Below are 22,173 nucleotides of genomic sequence, written 5' to 3'. Positions count from 1 at the left end.
CTGTCGGAAGGGCCCAGGATGGCTAGGATTTGCCCCCAGCGCCACCGTGGCAGTGATGCCGTTCAAGATTGTTCGTAGAGTTCTTCAACTCCATTAGTTTTAACTTGTAAATTTAATGGTTTGACCAATAATGTAACAATTTGTAAAATTATGGACCAAAATTAATTTTGTTGCAAAGCATAAGGACCAAAAGTGTAATTTACCCCAGAAAAGGACATTTCTTTTCTTTTCTCTTTTTGTTTTTTTTGCATTAAATGTCAACTACTTTAAACGTGAAAATCGATTCATATTAAAGAAAATATCCCTTTTGAAAGTATTTATATTTTGAATTTTGCATCTTTTGATCATAGCAAAGAGAAGGATGGATTCACTGATGAAGAATCGCACTTAAGAGTAAAGGATGAGGAAATAGGTGTAAAAATATATTGCACGATTCCGAAAGAGACACCCACTACCCTCAACTACGCACACACAGACACACATACACACACACACATATATATATATATATATATATATTCTATTCTGTGAAAATGAAATAGAAATGATACCCCTTTTGCTTTTCCTAGTAAGGTGTGTGTGTGTGTTTTGTCATAGTCAAGTTTTGTTCACATTATTGCTCATATTTTATGAGATTGTGTTGATTGAATCATTTTTACAATTATAAGTTTTTCTTCACATCTCATCACATATTTGAAAGGTTATAAACTTTATAAAATTATTTGGTATTTTTTTTTAATAAGATGTTTGAGATCTTATAAGTTTTTTTTTTTAAAAAAAAAATCAAACCCATTATTGTTTTTATAAGAGTTTTTAAATTTTTTTTATTTTAACATCTGATAGACAAAAATAGTCTTATAATTTTTTGAGTATTTTTTTACTACTATCTTTCATATAATTGATGTTTTCTCCCCTAAAGTAAAAATACCTCATTCGTATAATTTTCAATTATAATAGTTTGACGGAGTTTTTGATCATTGTTACAATATGAAATGCTTATTATACCAAATGTAGTAATTACATTTTATAAACTCTCACATCTTATTTATCTAAACATTTTACGAACTTAATTAAAAAATAAGATTATCAACATTTTTAAAATTTAAAAATATCTATTGATATAATTTTAAATTCTAACAGCTTGATGGAATTGGATCGTTATACAATATAAAGAGTTTATTACGACAAACGCTCTAACATCTAACATCTTATTTATTGAAATACTTGAAGATATCATTTTAAAATAAGATATCATATTAATCACATACATCATAATAGATTGATTGCAGCAATTAATTTTATTTCAAACCCTCATCATCATATGTAGCAGCATTTGATTCTCAAACATCATAATAGATTGACTGCAGCAACCGTAAATGAAATGAAATGAAATATGAAATGGTCCTTCTTCAAGTCAGAATCTTTTTAATTTTGCAGTGACTATGCTACATTCTTGTCATCGGGTCGGGTTGAAAATAAGATGAATCAAAAGTACCTGCTGTCAATTCATTCTAATGTTAAAAGGAGTCGAGCCCATATCAAAACAACTACTCTAATATCACTTTCTACTGAATTTCGTCCTCACTATTATGAGAATCAGAAATTCCTTCCTTTTCTACTTCTCTAATCAGCTTCTCTATTTGTCTTCTATAAACGGGCATAAAATGATCGGCAATCATGGTCTGTGACAACCTTAGTTTACTGTATAATGATCTAGGAGTTAGAAAAATCCCGACCTTGGTGTCGTCGTCTTCTTCTTGGCTGTGTTCCAGATCACTGGAAGTGGATGTATTGTTATCACTTTCTTGATCGGGCTCATCGGAAACTAGTGACACAATGTGCAGTATCCTTCCGGCAGGGAAAAATCTGTGCACCTCGTTTGTATTAGGGACTGAGCTTTGAGACTGAGTATCGCTTACCTCTGCAATGGCTTCGGATTCTTCTTCCCTAATTTCTTTAACCGTATCGACCTCCTCGGGTTTCGTCTCCTCGTAAAGTTCATGCTCTAATTCTTGCCACAATTCTACTTCCGTCATGCGATCTTGATAATGATCGCCATAGTCTGACTCAGAATCCGTACTATTCTCAGTCGTGTCACTGTCTGATCTCCGACCTAGACCCTTGGATGAAGATATGGGAAGATCTGTTGTTTCAGTAACCGTGGTTGTCTCCTCCACAGTTGTGAGGAACGGCTCGGAGGGGTCTTGTTGAGTTGAAGAAGATTCTGAAGGGTCTTCGTTTACATTGCAAGTTAAATGAGCTGCTGAAGGTCTACGGCGGGGACCAATACAAGACCATGAGGATATTTGTAGGCTGGGACGGGACCAAGCAGCTTGCGCCATACTTTGAGCTCTCCTCATAACCACCTAAATTTGCAAGGAAAAACCCAACTCTAACAATTAAGTAGATGAAAAATTATAGATGAAAGGGCAATACTGTCTTTGAGGCAGTACTAATAGGGACATCAACTTTAGAAACCTATAGAGCAATATTAAAATAAGATATATATATACCTGAGTACCGCTGGAAACTGGGCGTAGTATTGCACCAGCGCCAGCAACTTTTGCCTTAGCAGTGGCCATGGAAGGAAGACGGGAACCCAAAGCTGAAGCAGAGCGATAAACTGTACTAAGTATTCTGGTACGTTCAATCTGATTCCTCAGATCATTCAACCAAGCAGATGCTGTGACCTGCAACAGGTAAAAAATTTCCAATATTCAATCAACATATACCAAACCTTTCTGCAAGCAAGTGGGTGCAAAAGATTCAACAGAACATTCCTCCATGAAGTCATATCTCAAATAAAGTGATGGCAGAGCCAAATATGAGTTCTTGTGGGACCAGAGAATAATTTCAAGAAGTATCCTTGCGCTGCATGATTGTCATCAATCAACACTGATTCTTCAATGTTATTTTTCATTCTTTACCATTTCATTGTATTCTGAACTTCACGAGACTTAAGGTGTTACATGTTGAGTGAGTAAGAAGAGTAATCACAAAAGCTAGGGAAAACCATCAAATGGCAACAGTGAAAAAGAAAATGGGGGAGATTTTAAAAACACTCACAATAATACCTCAGCACGCAAATCGTCCACTGATGCAGCTGAAAACGTGGGCACTAAATCAGCTCCATTTATTACAGAAGTAATAAAGTCATTTCCTGATTCAGCCAGTTCCCATGTCATACAAGCAGCTGCATAAGATCATAAAAGAAAAGGCAATTTGAAGTCACCAGAAACAAAATCAGCCCATAGAAGGAGTAAACCCTTCCCGTTGAAAGCAGGAGAAGAAGAAGACGAGGAAAATTAGAAGAATTTTCTCAATGGGAATTAAAAATGACCTGGAGCAAACGCCACACAGGTAGCGGTAGATAATTCTTTCCTTTCACGCAAAATATATGTTAAAAGGGCAGCGGTTCCGCCACCAAGAGAATGTCCTACTATCTGTAGGCAACAAATGAAAAAGTCTTGAGACCACAAAATGACGAGATATAAGGCAGAAAACTGCAAAATGGGAAAAAATCTCGAGTGTATTGGAATGCAACTTGTTAAACCTTAAGTTTATAATCAGGGTAACTGTCAAGCGCCGTAAGAAGTAAAGGTGTGGCAAGCTTTGCAATCCATCTAGCAGCTGCAACCATTCCACAATGTGCGTAACCTAAAACCAAGTTGCTGACTCCTCCCCCACACACTACCGTATGATGGAATGGCACGACTACTCCAGTAACTGCTGTCAAAGTGTCCTTGACACTATGAGTCCCACGGATAAGTAACAGGAAGCTTTTTGTTTTGTGGTCAACCAAGACAGTAAAGGCTGGCTTTAGAATCTGCAAGACAATACATTTATGTCATCAGAAGAAAATTGAACTATTATTTTTCATTCTTATAAATTAAAGAAGATAGATAAACCTGGTGACAACAAATCATAAAGGAAACTTACTCCAGCTTTAGGTTCGTGGAGGATAACATCTTCATGGGAGTAGCCAGTCTCCTCCAGAAATAAGTCAAAAGGTTTCTTGGAGAAATGCCAACAGAGAGTTAGCAAATTTAAAAGATATCTGAGCTCGGCCGCAATTTCAGGTCCTTTAAGCTGTGAACTATCTTTACCGCCAAATTCACGGCTGACATGTAAGTTTCCCTGCAGAGTATGTTCATAAAGTTGAACTCAGGACCTTAGAACATTAATTTCACTGTAGAAATGTCAATTTACAAATTAACTAACTTTTTCGACATTTTGATGAGTGAATATCTCCTAGAACTATTTGGTTAACCCAAATATCTAATGCTTCGACAGCACACCTTGCGGCGCTACAAGTTGAACAAAATTAATGTACCGACTGCCGAAGTATACTGGCACATTCTTTTTCTACTAACAATTTTCCCAGCATACTCCACCTAACAAGCTTTACAGCTACAAGCAATATTCTTCTCCTCTATCAGATTCAACACATTTCAAAACCAGGAATGAAGATCCAAGTACTATGTCCTCCTAAGCTCAAAATAACAAGTAGGCAGTGGTCATAAGATTAATTAAATTCTCGTAAGTTCAAGGGTGATCGGTAGGTTACAGGATTGCGTCATCGGAATTCATTTATTGTAGGTGCACGATGTCAGTTACTGAAAGGTTAGAATGACACGTGTTACATATAAAAACAGATTATGCAAGAGAATTGCTAGAAGCATATCATTCATCGACATGAACATACCTGCCTTTTTAAGAGAAAGCTGATGCCAAATGCCAAATCACCAATGGGCCACTTTCCCAAGGTCTCTGAATAAGTGAATCTAAGGGTCTCCGATAATGTTGAAATTGTTTCTAACCATGTTGCAGGAGCTTGTATAAGTCTATTGGAAATTCTATCAATCCCCAAAGCAGCATCATTATGTACCTCACTTCCATTTTCATCATCATCACCTGTTGCCGGACTTGACTGCAGTTTTTTGTTTAATGTATAGTACAGAAGTGCAGCTGCACCTGCTGCTGTGGCCATTGTGGCGGTCGCCATGAGTCTGGGATGCCTATGGTAAAGTAAGTTAAAAATGCAATAACTCAAATAAAGAAGTTGTATTCAGAGACAATTTCTTCAATGCATCCCCCACAAACTTGTAGAAATGGAAGGCAAACTTTCAAACTACAAGCAAGAAGGTAGATGCTTAGAAGAAACCCTACAGCTGAAATTCCTTTCTTCAACTTCCAACAACCATAAAAGGGGAATAGTGTGTGCACTGTCGAATCACTAGCAAATCATTCAGAGAATACAAAAAAAGGAATATGCAAAAAGAAACTGGAAGCACCATATGATCCATTTATCAAAAGCTTGGACACAAAGCAAGCAAAATAAATATCGCAATCTTATAATGCGAAAATTTGAATGCTTATTGTCATACGACAAAACTCTATAATTCATCAACCGTTGAATTTTACATAAATACTATAAAGTGAACAAAAAGCAGAAATCTTTTCACTCTCGATATGTGTATGTCGGACTTCAGTACCGCCCATCCACTAAACACAGTAAAATAAATACAAAAATCAATCCATTCTCAGAAACTTTGCTGATTTCTGAACCAGCCTAATTCAACTAATCTATAACAAATTCACCACAGTCCTTGATTACGATCGTCAATAAACCCATGAACCAAAAATTTAAAAAAAAAAACCCACTTTTCCTAATCCCGGAGAACCCGAAAAGCTTTCAATTAAAAAAAAAAAAAAAGAGAAAGAAAGAAAGGACCATTTCTGGTTATCTTGAAATCTGGAAAAATACAACCAGAAACGAATTATTACAATAAAAAACCTAAACAAGTACAAGAAATTAACCTGAACATAACTAAAATCCGCCAAAGCAAAACCCTAAAAAACCCAACTCTGACATACATTTAAACGTGGAAAGAAAGAAGAACCGCGGCTGCCGAGGGGAAAAAGGGGGAAGAAAAAAAAAGGGCATCAAAACACAAAAGGGATATACTAAAAACCATCGTACGTTATTCACTCACCTGAATTATCGGATGGGTTTCAGAGAAACTAGATAACGGATGATCGGTGGTTTTAGCTTCGAGCTCAAGGCATGCGAAAATTACGCGAACAAGCAAAGTGCGGTATAGAAATATGAGGTTGTAACGTCACCACGAAAATTCAGCTTAAGGGTTTGAAATTCCTTTCTTCTATCCAAATTGGGAAATTTTGGATATGGAAGAATTTGAAGAAGGTTTGGTGTTGGAATTTTTCTTGAATTGGAGGTCAGTGGGGTTTTTCGTATTTCTTGGCCTTAATATATATGTTTTCTTGGGGAGAAATAGAAACGACACGTGTTGGGTCATTAATGAGGAAATCTCCTGCTGTCTGATCTAACCTACTAAGGGCAATTTCGTCAACTCTTCCCCCTTTCTTATTTTTAAATTTTACTCTAATTAAAACTTTTATATAGCTTTTACTCAATATCATGAAAGCAATATGATGAGCAATGAGTATTTTACAATTCAACAAAATTCAGAACGAGTCTCATTTGTGTATAGTAATTTTCAATTTAGACCGTAGTTTTTTTTTTATGAATGTGTAAATTATCGTAGTTCAATTTAAATTAATTTAAAAAATCAAATTCAATTATTTCAGTATTAGCATGTTAGGAAGCAATAAGTCTAACAGGCCCAATGCTATCTTTGGTTTGTTGGACATGTGGCAATCAATCCATGCCCAAATATGGCCCTATTGGACATACCAGCAGCATTCAATATCTCGAATGATATTCCACCATAAAAGTATCCATGGCACCACCTTGGCCCTCTGATTGAGAGATTCCCACGAGGGCCCAATTTCACGGGACTACATGAACACGTCTTGCTACATTCGGTCATTCGTGAGGGGCAGTGGCATTGGCTTAGATCACTGATAGGGAATATTTAGAAATCGTGCTCACGTTACCAATGATCCATGGAGGTAGCGATCGGATCGTTTGAAGATGCTCGGGTGGATCGCCTACGACTCAAGTCCTATATAACCTTTTCGAGCCTCCTGATCCGAAAGTAAGCTGGTCTTCATTACTTTCGGGACCACTTAAAATCCCGCGCCACATGTTTATCCTTTGGCTTGCTATCTTAGAAAAGTTGCCCACGATAGACAAACATTGGTTATCACACCTTAGGGGAGGATGTATCCTATGTCGGCAGGACAACATGGAGACGCACTCACATTTATTTTTTCGTTGCCAGTATAGTCGTCGATGCTTAATAGCTATTCGGCGTGTTGTACATTTTCTTTGGCCTAACAGAGAGTGGCTCACCGATATTGAATGGGCCACTAGGAAAACACATCACTAATGTGGCCTACTGTAATTACTTGGTACTTGTGTTTACCATATTTGAAGGGAGCGCAACTTGAGACGATTCGAGAACATTGAAAGATCTCCGACTATAGTCACTAGTGTCATTATTGAGGATATCAAATTACGTATTCTTAGTATTAACTTGCCGAGTTCTGTTAGTACTAGTGCGCTTTATAGATTATGGCGTATCTCTTCGCCTGTCGAGGGGGAAGCTAACAGTTTAACACTGTTGTATTATGTCTTTATTCACTTCTATGAAATTTACCTTTACCCGAAAAAGATATTCCAGTATAAAAGTATTTCAGCAAAGATATAACTTGCAAAATAAAAGATTACAAATAACAACTAACCACTTCTCTCATTTTCACCTACTTCCTTGTTGATATGACAGCTTGAGTTCCTGTTGTGTGTGGAACCCATATAACACGATATACAATTGGACCAATTATATCATAAAAAATAGACTTCCCAATAAATCTAAAAGATATTTTAACCACCTTCAGGCGCATTCTCATTTCTCTCATTATACTTTTATTTTTCAACTTTACTTGTAAACTCTCACACACTAATTTACTCACTTTATGAACAACATTTACTATTGCTTACTCGACATTTTTTTCACAAATTTGATAACTAATGTCTTTGATTCTTATATATGTTCTTAGTCTTCTTGCTTTACTTTTTCACTAAGCCAATTACTAATTTAAACATCAAAATATTAATCCCCATTTTATAGATTAATCTTTCAACAATCTTAGAATACTCCAAAAAATTTTAGATATTGTATAGTGCTATTGATTTCGGTACGCATCAAATTATACAAATAATTTGGAGTCTTCATTGGTATTTAATTAAAAATATTAAAATGTTAATGTAATTAAAGCATAATTGCTTGTTTATCTAGGAAAAACCAAAAAAAAAAAGAAAAAAGAAAAGAAAAATAAAAGAGGGCCATACAAGCAAGGCCGCCCACCTCACATGTCCAGGAACAAATGTAACTATTGGGCCCTAATCTTTAGATTAAGCGGCCCAAATGGTTAAAATGAAAATGGGCCGGACCACTCACAACCAGAAGAGAATGTTAAGGACCAAAAAAAAATAAACAATTAAAAAAAAAAAAGGAAAAAGTCACGGAAGGGTATTATTATTATTATTGGATAATTAGTTGTGGAGGGTATATTAGTCATTTACAGCTTAAAATTTCTACATTCACGTAAGCCCTCCAAACTCAAGTTATATATAGGGGTCAAAACAGTAAAACTCTAATTCCTTACACATATTCATTGAATTATTTATATAGGTGATTTACTTAGACCAAACATATCAAGATGACGTGTATGATAATTTTCACTGATCAATTAAAAATAAATGGTCGGTTGAGATGGGCATGTTAGAGCTCTGCTCAATCTGAACTGAATAGAGGTGCACCAATCATTCATCAGTTCAAATAGTTTTGAACTACTAAGTTTTTAATAGTTCTAAAAACAAAAAAGTGCTCAACTCCACTTTATCTATATTTACTTATTATTTATTTTGGTTAAAATAATTAACAATTATTGAGAAAAATTATATCGAGTTCTGCTGATATTTGATACAATACAAAGATCTTTTCGTTGTCTGAAAAATTAGTAATAATCCCTACGACATGTGATATATTTGTAATCATTACAGAGTAGAGTGCAAATATCAAAACTTTACCGATGAAATAATATAAAAAAAATTCTGATGTTGGGTGGATATTATTATCAAAGAAGAATATAAAAAAATGATGTTGGTCGGACATTATCATAAAAACAATATATAAGAGTATAATTTAGGTTCGAATGGGTATTTTAGATAATTCAATATAAAATTTAAATAAATTTACGAAAACTAAATGAATGAGTCAATTGCCGTAACGATAATTTTTTAAATAATAATAATAAAATATTTATAAGTGTATTAAATATTAAGAACAGTGGATATAATTTACCCAAATTAATAACAACATAAAGAGGATCACATCTCTCCACCCTGTTTGTGAACTCTAACTTGTTCAAATTTGATGGCAAGAGTAAATTGAAGAGGCCTTGAAATGGTAGCCAGTGAAGCAGTTATACGAGTGCAGGAGCCCACATCCCCACAGTATTTGAGGAGAATGTGCGGAACTTTGCATATTAGGAAAGTCGTGATTGCTCTTCAGCGATTTTGGGGTTGGTTTTGTCGACCCCAGACATCTACTGCCCGTACTCCCTCACATGGCTTTTCTTTCTTTTTGTTGGCAACCTATTTTCTTCAACATGCATCTCGAGGAATAGGAAGCTCAAGGAAACTTGAAAGAAATATCGTGCCGCCTCGAACTACGCTTTTCTCTTAAAAATATAAAGTGTCTAACAAGAGAGAGAGAGAGTGTCTAAAAATAAATTACAATTATTTTTTCTAAAATTTGATATAATTACAATTAAGTTATTATTGTTGAAAAATTATACCTCATTTTAACCCTCGTCTAATAACAAACACATTTTATTAGTATCCACCAGATTTCTATCTAATTTTACTGTGAGCTAATAAAATTGTCATTTTGAATTATTAATTATAATTTTATATAGTTTTCGATTTTCTTAAAATATTTTTATGGATTATTTACTTCACACGTCATCAAATTTTTTTTATATATTTTTAATTTTAAATAAGGGTAAAATAGTAATTTTTCAACTTACCGTTTAAAGCTATATAAATAGTTTCTATTTGAATCTTCTAAAAAAAAAGTTTCTATTTAAAGGAGTTATTCTTAATTTTTCAGATAATAAGGGGTATTTATATTTATGTCAAATATCAAGATAGATAGTTGCAGTTTACCCGTTACAATACCTAAAATTCGACTGAAAAAAATTGATGGCCAAAATTTTATATATCTTTTTTTTTTATATATTTTGGAATAATTAGAATTTCAATTCTAGCATTTCTCGTTTTCTATAAGAGGGAAGTTATATATTAAGTTATAATTAAGAAAGGAATTTATAGCTGTTTTTTTAATTATTAATTGATAATTTAATTACATCCTTTTATTATTATAGTTATGTGTTGCTGAAATTGAGGGCGCTTGTCGTATCTAGAAATGGAGAAGCAAACTGATAGGCTATAGTTCAAAGACAAGCCGACCCCATTGGTGGATGTGTTGGCGGTCCAATGTGCTGTGGTGGAGGTAACTAATCTTCAAGAGGGGTGAAAATTGCAATAAACCCCCCATACTTATCAAAATTAACAATGGGGTCGCACCTTTCCACCCTATGTGATTTAGCATAAATGATCATCATGAAATACTAACAAAAAAAAGTGATTACATATCATGAGATGTAATTTACTATGGGATGTTGGAGTATGAAATCTACCTTAATATTGGATTCAAATCACAGCACCGCATATTTAGTTAATAAAATTTTTATTTGGGATCTATTTGTAATTTTATAATATTTTCGGATGCCTTAGTATAAATAATCTTTCATTATAATTCACACGATACTATCCTAGTGAAAATAGATTTTTGAGCAACCTTAAACGTAAAAAATTTTCAAATCCTGCCACCACACGAAGAAATATGACCATTTGTCTTGGTTAATTATCATAGTTAAAAGTAAAAAACTATAATAAATACTAATTAACTATAATTGTACAACGATTACTAGTCGATGTTTCTGCGACGATGCCAAAATATTAGCTACATCTAATAACCATGATAAATATTTTGGCTATAGCTAAAATCAAATTAATTAACTATAGTCAAAATTTAAAATTTCACATTGATTTTATATTGATATGGTAAGATAATATTAATTTTTTATAGTTTTTAAGCCGTAGTCACTTATATGTAGAGAATAATTCATTCTTTTTAGTAAATTTTTGTATCATGCAATTTCCTTTTTATTGTATTTTTTTGTATACGTTGGCAATCTATAAAAAATAATTAGTAATAAATTTTCATTTAGTACTCATATTTGTTTTGGCATATATATATATATATATATATATATCAGAAAAATCCGCATGAAAAATTACTACCCATCAATTTCTAAACCCTAAAATTCTCTCTAGTTTTGAGAAATCATCCTTTCCCAAATATATCCTAAATTCTAAAAGAACATGTAACATAAATATTTACCATTTTAGACCTATTTCTCAATACAAATAATCCACGCAAACACATATCTAAAATTATTTTTCAATACTCTCAATTATAGACCTATTTTCTTAATTCAATAATCAAACTAATTTCAAGAAAAAGGTTTGATGTGGGGTTACATAATGATATCTGAAATTTACATAATTTCCCCCAAATTTCTTAATAATATAAAAATTGGCCATAATTGGCGCCTTTAATCTTAATCGGCCCGTATTGCCCCGACCAAATTGCGCCTAGGTACATAACGACTCATGCTAACCACTCAATTATTTCTAAATTAATTGTTCACACGATCATACAATTCAAGAATATTTATAAATACTAGTCATTCATGTTTAAAGTACAATTTTTACTACCATGAATATTTTTACATCATATATTCTCATATACAACCTTGCTAATTTAAGCAAAGAAGGGCTATAACGTTCATGTTATTTATTTATTTTTTTTTCTTGGTGGAGGGGTAAATAACTACTAAGCCAAGTGCATATGATAATTTAGGAGAGTTCAAGGAAGATTCTATGGTGCAAGAGAAGTACTTGAGATTTATGTTGTTAGGGTTGATCTTGACAAAATCTTATAATCGATGCATTAAATATGGGATTATCACAAATTATGATGCAAATTTGTACTTCTCATTGAATGTGGCTGATACACAACCAATTTCCATGTCCCTTCTCAACTTCTTTACTCTCGAAAATCCAAATACTTACTTATGTCTATAAATGTCTATGATGATTTTAAATATATACCATCATATAATCAGCCAATCAAATGGGAAAACATTATACATAATATGTCACTAATATTCAATTTTCAAAGGTTGTTTTTAGACAAAGTGATGGTTTTATTAATTTTGATCGTTGTCATGGTCTCAATCATAAGATGGAATCTAGATTCTTCATCTTGAAAACAAGTCTATAAATCAAAAGTCAGACTATTAGGGAAGTCCGACCTCAATAAGAACATTCCGATTGGGATTTTAACGAAAGGATGAAATAGGACTTTTACCCACGACACAATAGCTCACAAGATGAAAACACGATTTACGAGGGATTTCTTGGGAGGTGTCTGATCACAATCAATGAATAGCAGTTCATGTTAAAAAATAACATTTTGGTATTTATAGTGGTGTTAAAAATTATGTAGTGCGGTAAGGTGTACATGTTTATTGTATGACTTGCATGTAAAAAAATACTTTTTTACCCTTATAAATAAATAAATACTACCAACATATACATCACTCATATTCAAATTGGTCAATAATGGTGAAATCTAATAAAAATATAAATAAATGCTGTTTTAAATTTACCAAATGAATAATAGGATGAGGATGTTTCGAACTGTAATTTCTCACACACACTCTCTCTCTCTCTTACTCTTTTAAGCTGAGTAGTAGCAAACTACAAAGGAACATTCATTCTTTGTTTTTTTATAGCTAAAAGCTTAAAATACCGTAAAGGAACTTCTGCTAATATTCTCTTAATGACAATTTGATATAGTAAATTATATTTTGAGATAACGTTATTAAGCTTAATACATCAAGATTACAACTCTTAATGTCATGGATTAGACTACTCATTTAGCTAATCTTGGTGCCCAAATCCATCTCACCTTAATGTGTGTCACCACTCCCTGAGGCCTTGTTTACTTTGTTGTATAGAGTATTAGTGACATATTAAGAATAATATTTGTGACATATGTCACTAATATGTTATGTTTTGTCACCATTTATTTAGTATGATTGCAGTGGTGGGATTTAAAAACAGTTTCCATGTTTACTTTGTATGGTAACAATAAGAATAAATTTGAAAAAGTCCGTACTTATTTTGACTTTTTGTGGCTAATAACAAGACATGACAGTGAAGTTTGGGATATAAAAGTAATTTTTCAGGAAAATATATGGACAAATCAGAAAAATGACACTATTGTCAAATTTGTGTTGGTTTGCAGGATAATTCGTTCTACCAATTCAGGTGGGATGAGTTATACCATTCGATATGAAATACGCTCAGGCGTATCGAGCAATTTGGGGCTTTCATCAACCTAAGTAAATGCCTATGTCATTGGGATGGACTGGTTATCCAGCCCAACTCAATTACACGAAGGAAACATAGCCTAAATAAATTATTAAAAAGGAATTAAATGCAGGTATATGTATGTATATATATGTATATATTGATTAAGGGGAAGTAATGTCATTTACATGGAAGGGTGGGGCATGTGCAGGTATGTTTGTTCAAAGTTTGATACTAGATTGAGTTGAAGTGGTTGGATCATGGACTTAGACAAGTAGAGTTGGAAAGGGGGGGTTTAATTGCCTAGTAGGCTGCAATTGGGAACTTGAACCAATAGAAAAGCAGCTCAGCTTTGCCATGGTTTTCATAAGCCCTTAATCTTTATTTATTAGTCCCAATGCTCAAATCTCATTGGCTTCTAGGATCTGCCTCTCCAACACCTGCCCTACCCTACCCCACCCCACCCCCACAAGGGTAATAACCCCTGCTTCCTTAACTATCTCTCACAGACATCATCTTGAACAATTCTGAGGAGTTGTCATCACTTTCTTGCCAAAATGAAGGTCAGAGGCAGTGAGAATTATCAAACGTGCCTAACATGTTCATTTTCAGAACTCACTCTTGTTCTTGTTTCTAAGTTACAAGTGTTGTTTTTTCATATGTTTGGCTGCAGTTCTTCAACTGGATGCAAAGTAAGTTCAGTTCAGGCCAAGGGGATAAAAGGGCTAATTCAGTTCTTGATACAAGTAAGTTTTTCTTTTTGATTTTCGTGGTCGTTGCAATTCCTCTCAGCCCTTCTTGCATCCATTTTTTCTCCTAAATGCATGAGAACAACAAAACTGCATGGCATTACTCTATGCGTCGGTGAAACGACAAGATCAAAATTTTGACCAACGAGGTCAGATAATCTAATTAAGGTCGATCTACGCTTTTGCAGATCATAAAAGGGTAGAACCACCGAAAGAAGGGTTCAGTGACTGGCCTCACAGCTTGCTAACGATCGGGACGTTAGGCAACAAAGACCTCACAGACAAGCAAGAGATTGTTAAAGTTGATCAAAATCTACAGAATGGAAGAACCCCTCAAGAAGAGCAATGTTCATCACCCGATTTCTCAGAATTCACAGCTGAAGAAGTAGGGAAGTTACAGAAGGAACTGACGAAGCTTCTGAGGCGAAAACCGGCTGCCTCAAAACCTGAGGAGCGGATGGCTGATCTACCACTGGACAGGTTCCTCAACTGCCCTTCAAGCCTAGAGGTGGACCGCACGGTTTCTGATAGGTTCAGCACGTATTCAGTCGACGATAAGGATGAGGAAGAAATAGACAGAACCATTAGGATCATCCTAGGAAGATGCAAAGACGTCTGCGAAAAGAAGAAGAAGAAGACAGCAATTGGGAAAAAATCACTGTCTTTCCTAGTCAAGAAAATGTTTGTCTGCAGCAGTGGATTCGTGCCAACTCCTAGTTTACGCGATACCCTTCAAGAATCAAGAATGGAGAAGGTAATTCATCAATGCTATATATACCTTAGTGAACTCTAACAAGAAATTGAACTATATTTGATCATATATGTTTGTATTTCATTACATTTTGCAGCTTCTGAGGACAATGCTGTCCAAAAAGATATACCATCGGAGTTCGTCTAGAGCAACATCGACAAAGAAGTGTCTACAGGATGGTAGGCCGACATTAACGAATCCAGAAACGGAGGACGAATCACACGATAAATACCGGGATGGATCTAAATGGGATAAAACTGATTCTGAGTGTAAGTTCTTGATCTTCTTTTGTTTTCAATTATATAAGTAGATCATTGATAAATCTCATTTTCTTCATTGCAGATATTGTTCTAGAGATATAGATTTGGGCTCCAGATGATGAGAAGATTGGGCGTCATGCAGAGACGATCAACTTTTTCTTGTTTTTTTTTACATGGTTGTATTCAGATGGATGGATACAGTCATGTTATATTCTGACCTATTTTCTTTAGGATTGTGCAGCTGATCAGGACATTTTCTTGAGTTGTAAGTCATTGCTTACACTTTTGTCTGGACCTTTTAGTTGTAGTTACCTAGTGCAATAATGGTAGCTGACATCCTCTACATGTATAAACTATTTTTTCAAAATAATATAAATTTATACGCATGATGCATTATATATTAAATAAAGTACCAAATAAATACTATTTCATAATAAAAAATTCCGAATTACAATACAACCTCAGAATTTTCTTGCACAGTGCATTATTTGTTAAATCATTTAAGATTGCATTTGGATTGAAAATTTTCTAATAACAAATCTTTCGCATGTGTTTGGATAATTTTAAATTTAAAGAATTTTAAATCATTCTATTGTAATTTTGAACTATATTTTGACAAATACAGATGCATTTTAAATTTTTTTGTAATCGAGTCATTTGAATTTCTTTCTCTAATCCTTTTCTCAAATTCAAATCAATCAATCCATATACATTTTGGGCGAAGTTGAAACATCAATTTGAACAATTTATTATTGTATTAATAGATTAAATTTTTTTATTTCAAATCATGTTCCAGTTTTTAATATATATATTGACCATATACATGCTATGTGTATAAAAGATGATGCCATATATTTTAGGATAAACTGCAAGGGGCTCCCCGAAAATTGTCATAATTACAAATACTTCCTATTGTTTGAAAAATTACAAGTGTCTAATGGAGTGTCACAAAAGAGTATTCATTAGACAGTCGTTAACTTCAGGGGTATTTATAATTTTTAAAACAACACAAATATTTGTAATTATGACAAACCACATGAAAAAATTATTGTAAATTTATCCTATGTTTTACTTATGAAAAGAATTTATATACTTGGTGTGTATATATTAAATAAAACAAAAGGTACAATAAAATTTGGAATAAAAAATCAAATCCGTATTAAGAAACCCCTTCAAGAATCATCTGCACAAGAAAATTGTCAAATAGTAATGAAAAAAAAAATCGCATCGAGATAATTAGTCAGTAAACTGTCATTATTAATTTAAGAAATTTACTTGTTAATGAATTTAGCAAGAAAAATTGACTTGCTACGAGTTTAGCAACGAGCCATTTAAAAGATATATTAAATAATATAGATTAACAACGAAAGTTTTACTAGCTATTAGCTCGATGCTGATTTTAACATCAATTTTTCGTAGTTATTAATTATTTTTCTTGTAATGCGTGAATAATGTAAAAGATAAAAAACACGAAATCTTTTAAAAGTTGAAAAAAAATAAAATGTGATAAAGTCGGGATAGTCGCAGCCTCTTAATATTAGTCGTTCTAAGTACTACTTCAATTTGTGTTTTAAAAATAAGATAATATCCCATTTATTAAAAATAAAAATTGGAACCAATTATGGGATTTATTAAGTACCTATTTATTTTGTAAAAGTAGTGCAGTTGTTATGTATAAGTATTGATAGCATGTAGAGTTCGATCAATAGATCGTACCAAAAAATTCGGTATGTACCGAAATTCGAATCTAAAATTTGATTTAGTATTTGATAATTAATTTTAGAAAATATCATATTTATTAATTATAATTATATATACATATAAATGTGTGGGATTTTTTTTCTTCAAACAAATGGATGCATTTGGTAAAAACTAAATTGAATTGAATTTTGTTCGATTTCACTACAAGAAAATAGTTTAATAGCTGCGAAAAAATTTAATGTTGATATCAATATTGAGTTAATTAATAAATTAAATTGCCGTTGCTAATCTATATTATTTAATCTATATTTTAAACAATTCGTCAACAAGTAAAGTTTTGTTGCTAAATTCATTAGCAAGTAAACTTTTTGTATTAAATAATGTATATTAGCAAATTAAAATTTTATTAGTTAATTAGCTCAACATTGATTTTTCTCATAACTATTGAACCATTTTATTGTAGAATTTTTACCGCATTGAATCGAATCGAAATTGTTCCGTATGGTATTCAATATGTTGTTTTGGCGCCAAACAAAATCAAAATTATTTGATTCGGTATTCAATATAGCATTTTGACGTATTAAAATTTTGGTTCGATTTTTACCGAACAAACACCTCTAGACTATGACTCTATCTCCCAAATTTATATATGTGGATACATAAAGAATAGAAACAAATTAATACAATATGGTCTCCAATTTATTTAAATTAGTAGTAGAATTAAAAAATTAATTAATATATTCAGGTAAAATTAATTTATTATTACTTATGAAAAAATATAGTTATATATATAGGAAATTCCAACACATTATTTGAGTAAGTTTTGAAAGTTGTTACCGGGAGAAAAAGTATAAATCGTTTATTAGTAGAAAAGAAAACCAGTAAAGCTTTACTGCAGTTTGATAAGAGAAGTGCTTATGTGCATGAGCCAGCTTGTTTGGGGATAGGCCCATACCCACCCATGCCCACCATCAGAGCTTAGGGTTTCTCTCCCAGATCTCATCCTCAACCAAAAGTCAACACCAACTTTCACTAATCTTTACCCCCTTTTCCTATCTTCTTGAATCAGGGTTGTTAGCGGATTTATAACTGTTCAAGATACTTTCAAGTCTTTTTTATTTTTTCCTTTTCTTGGGTTGGAGGGGGGCAGTAAAAGGGGGCAAATTTGGGCTGCCAATGCAATTTGTTTCATTGAAATTGTTAGAATTTTCGGTGGATTTTTGTGGGATACCGAAAAAGTTGAAGCCTTGTTTTGACCTCATCGATGTCTTGGGCAGGCCCGGAAGATGTCTACCTCTCCACTTCTCTTGCTAGTTATCTTGATAGTAAGTGTTTATGATTTTGTCCTTTTAATTCTTTTTGTACTAACTTGGAGTGATCCATATGTGATTTTGGGGTTATTGCTTGGCGTTTTGAATTCGAAAGTGTGGTTTTTTCTCTTAGTGTTCTTGATTTGTTGGGTGTTTTTGGACTGTGGCATTGATAGTGGAAGTTCTTGGTGGGACTTTGTTGTGTGGGTCTCTGTGAAATGCTGTAACTTTGTTTGCGCTAAATATTGGGTACTTGTCTTCTTTCAGTTTTTCCTTTACCAGTTTCTTTAGTTTATGTTCTTGATGGAGATTTATTTAGAGTTTACTTCTGGCTTTGAGTTTTGTAGTGCATAGTGCTAGGTGGTTGGTGCTTTTCAAGTCAAGAATAGGTCTTGTTGGGAAGTGATGCAATTGTGCGATAAACTTTAATCAGTAAACCTTGATAGCAAGATTTGCTAAATTACAGAAGTTGAATACAACCATGTATAATGGCTCACAATAATCTATTTCTGTAGCCTTTTGAAGCAGTTAGAATTTTACAGAATTCATTTGAAAGGGGTTGAATTTCATATAAGCTCCAGATATGCGGAAACCAAATTGTAAAGCCAATGACAATTTTTCTCTTAAGAGTGATTTCCCTACTAAGCAAGAAGCGTGGAGATCTTAAGGAGTTGAAAATGCGCATGAATGTTATTATGATCTGTCGAAACAAGTTTTTAAATGCGCGAGGCACGCAAGTGAAAGTGCTTCGGTTGGTAGATGGTAAGACACAACTTCTAGTAAGACATATTATGTTAACCAACTCTAACCTCATGATAGTTGAAGATTTTATTTCCGGACCTTATATACCCAATGGCTTCAGTAATTGGCCCAGAGCTATCACATTAAATAAAATGAGGGCGTCACACATCCTCCCAGCAAATTTCTGTACTACATAGTCAATGTCTTCTTGTTATCATCAATTTGTTTTGCATCTTTATTCTTTCTTGGATTTGCAATATATAGGAGAGTTCTTTTGGCTTTCTAGTTTGGAGTTTTGGCCTGCGACTGGAAGAAAAAGACATAGGTCATTGTTGTTGTCCTTGAGTTGAGGCCTCTTATTTTCATATTCTCTTGGCGTGATTGCTTTAAGAGCATCAATTAACTCCTGTTCGATAACCAAGATAGTTATCATGTTTATTAATGATCTTTTGGCATAGTTTTTACTACAACTGCAAATTAACACATTTATCTTTAGTTGTTCTGGGTATGTCTGTTTCACCACTCTAGTATCTTGTTCGCTTCGATTCTTCCTTCCCATACTTTTCATAGAGTTGAAGGAAAATAGACATTGTACGGTAAAAATTTACCTATACATTGCAAATCCTTATTATGAAAATCAGATTCTGGTCTGACCATGAGTTGGAAATGTGAAAGTCTGTTTTATTGCATAACATTAGTCTCTTTTCTTCTGAACATGATTTTTTGTTTTCTCCAGTGCAAGGTGTAAAACTTCTTTTTTTTAAAAAAATAAAAAAATTCTTTTATTTTAGTTGACAATGGATTCTTTTTGCGTTTACACTAAGTTTCTTATAATTTGAATTGAAATGTGTGTCCTTTTTACAGAGAAACTTCTTGTATTACTCCGAGATGGCCGGAAACTATTAGGGATTCTTCGTTCCTTTGATCAATTCGGTATTGATTTTGAATTATCATTTGTTTTAGCTGTCCTTAATTTACTGTGTATCTAACAAAATTTGCTATCTTATGTAGCTAATGCTGTCATAGAAGGGGCATGTGAGCGTGTTATTGTTGGTGATCTGTATTGCGACATTCCATTAGGTCTATATGTAATCCGTGGGGAAAACGTTGTCTTGATAGGGGAGCTGGTATGCAGTGTTACTTTTCAAAAAATTACTCTTGTGACATCTCTTTTCATTTTCGGCTAACATAAGATGTAACATGATTGGTCAGGACTTGGACAAGGAGGAACTTCCCCCACATATGACTCGTGTTTCAGCAGCAGAAATAAGAAGGGTAAGTGCTATGTTGGTGTTCTTTTATCAACTGTGCCGTGTCACTGCTTTATCCTTTCTTTTTTTGGGGTTTGGGGGGAGGGTTAGAGGCAGAACAGTAGTTTTATATGCACGCCAACAAGAATATTCGAGTAAGTGCATCCACAATTCATAATGAATCAAAACTATCAATGAAGTCTGCCCTTTGCATGAACTGAGTACTTACCTTTCATGCCTTTCACCCCCATTGTCCTTTCCTGCTTTCTTGGATGAATCAAAGAGTATGGATCTCTTGCCCGATTTTTATTTCAGTTGACTGGATAGGATATGGAGTGGTCTTTTGTCTGATTTTTTAAGTGCACATTATACATACCTAGACATTTGGTCAAAACTTCGCCTGCAAGTAGAAATGTGACCATTCTTACACCCTCCTTTCATTTTCTCATTGCATAGACTTTCCAGATATTTCCTCTGCACGTGCACTTTTTATTACTGTCCGAATGTTCTGGTGATTCAAGTATTGTATATTTCCTATTTGCTCAGGCACAAAAAGCCGAAAGGGAGGCGTCAGAGCTCAAGGGTACCATGAAAAAGAGGATGGACTTCCTCGACATGGATTGATGAAGTTTCTTGTGACATTAACTTCTTAGTTTGCAACGGCACCTGCAAATACTACCGCGTATGCAGCATCACCGGAAACATTAGTCGTCTGGACGATTTCTGTCAAAAATTCACAGTTCTCTGTAGCATTCACAACCGCAAACAGTAATTAGCCTTATGTTGGACGATTCAATTTCATTTTATGCCTGTGTTGATGTTATTGATCGGGTCAAAGAAGATCAAGACAATACAACAAACTGCGATTAGGTCGTGGATTCACTGTTGTTCTGAAAGAGAGTCGAAGTATCTCAGGTTCTTCCGTATATTTTGTTCTGGAAGGACTCGGGGTTTCTCTCGTGTTGGCCGAATGAATGTATAGACTGGTATCGTGGCATGGCGTATGATCCTTTACTCAAGTAACATCTGAAGCTCTGCTCTCTTCCTTTGTGTAAACCCATATTTATATGCATGCACCATATGCTGTTCTCCTCTGTGAATTTGGATTAGATAGATAAACTTTTGAGCTTCGCTTCGATTCGTTAAAAAATAACAAAATATATTTAAAATTATAAAAATAACTCAAACTCAATTTATTTGAATTTAATTAGATAAATAATCAAATTCAATTCAATTATAATTTTTTAAGCTGAATAACAATTTAAATAAATTTGAATTTGAACACAACTCGAGATCATTTAGTACTCAAGTTGGATATGATGAGTAAATGACTGTCATAGTTATGCACTCTTTCATGAGATTTGGTATAATTACGCGTAGGGTTCTGTGAATTTGAAAATTTTATTTAGCACTTTTGAAGTTTGTTTTTGTTTAACAAATAAGTCCCTCTATTATTCAAAATTTATTAAATTTGTTAATATTAATAAAAAATTTATTTATTTTTAATTAACTTATTACTGATTTTATTACATGTCAAATAAATTTTGTAAAATCAAATTATCTTCATACGTTTTAACGCGTTAATGCATGTGAGGAGGGGAACCTTTACCATTATAAAGGTAGTTTAGTTTAAAAAAATAAAATATTTGACCTACAATAAGTTAGTAATAAATTAATTGACAATAGATATCAATATTCATTCAATTTTTTTATTAATATCAATATATTTAGTGAATTTTGATTAATAAAATAATTTATTTATTAAATAAAAATAAATTTTAGAAATACTAAATATAATTTTTTTAAAAATTTATATATAATTACATTAATTTTGGACAAAAAAAAGTAATTATCCCTAAATGATTTGTGGAAAGGGTAAAGGCAGGAAATGGAATTACCTCGTAACGGGCTGA

At 33.3% G+C, this 22,173-nt stretch overlaps 3 protein-coding genes across 4 annotated transcripts; 2 read left to right on the top strand and 1 right to left on the bottom strand.

The window, feature by feature from the left end:
* LOC105163073 lies at positions 1,383-6,242 on the bottom strand. 2 transcript variants are annotated; one of them, XM_011081302.2, is made up of 8 exons: positions 5,997-6,242; positions 4,706-5,018; positions 3,940-4,137; positions 3,554-3,826; positions 3,341-3,443; positions 3,075-3,193; positions 2,514-2,690; positions 1,383-2,366 (listed from the first exon to the last, which is right to left on the bottom strand). In XM_011081302.2, the coding sequence occupies exons 2-8, from the start codon at positions 5,003-5,005 to the stop codon at positions 1,566-1,568; spliced, it is 1,971 nt and encodes a 656-aa protein (XP_011079604.1). In that variant the 5' UTR covers positions 5,006-5,018; positions 5,997-6,242; the 3' UTR covers positions 1,383-1,565. The 2 variants fall into 2 exon arrangements, with proteins under 2 accessions (XP_011079604.1, XP_011079612.1); XM_011081310.2 differs by having other exon boundaries at positions 4,706-5,009.
* LOC105164552 lies at positions 14,056-15,360 on the top strand. The gene is made up of 5 exons (XM_011083224.1): positions 14,056-14,061; positions 14,172-14,244; positions 14,436-15,001; positions 15,096-15,267; positions 15,341-15,360. Exons 1-5 carry the CDS (start codon positions 14,056-14,058, stop codon positions 15,358-15,360), a joined length of 837 nt encoding a protein of 278 aa, XP_011081526.1.
* Positions 17,851-21,316, top strand: LOC105163065 (sm-like protein LSM1B). Its single transcript, XM_011081283.2, has 5 exons — positions 17,851-18,284; positions 19,875-19,943; positions 20,022-20,137; positions 20,223-20,285; positions 20,807-21,316. Exons 1-5 carry the CDS (start codon positions 18,224-18,226, stop codon positions 20,882-20,884), a joined length of 387 nt encoding a protein of 128 aa, XP_011079585.1. The 5' UTR covers positions 17,851-18,223; the 3' UTR covers positions 20,885-21,316.

The sequence above is a fragment of the Sesamum indicum genome, linkage group LG1, assembly GCF_000512975.1.
Source record: "Sesamum indicum cultivar Zhongzhi No. 13 linkage group LG1, S_indicum_v1.0, whole genome shotgun sequence".
NCBI classification, from domain to species: domain Eukaryota; kingdom Viridiplantae; phylum Streptophyta; class Magnoliopsida; order Lamiales; family Pedaliaceae; genus Sesamum; species Sesamum indicum.
Note: the sequence above shows the minus strand (reverse complement) of the source record. Positions and strands in the feature narration are given on the sequence as shown.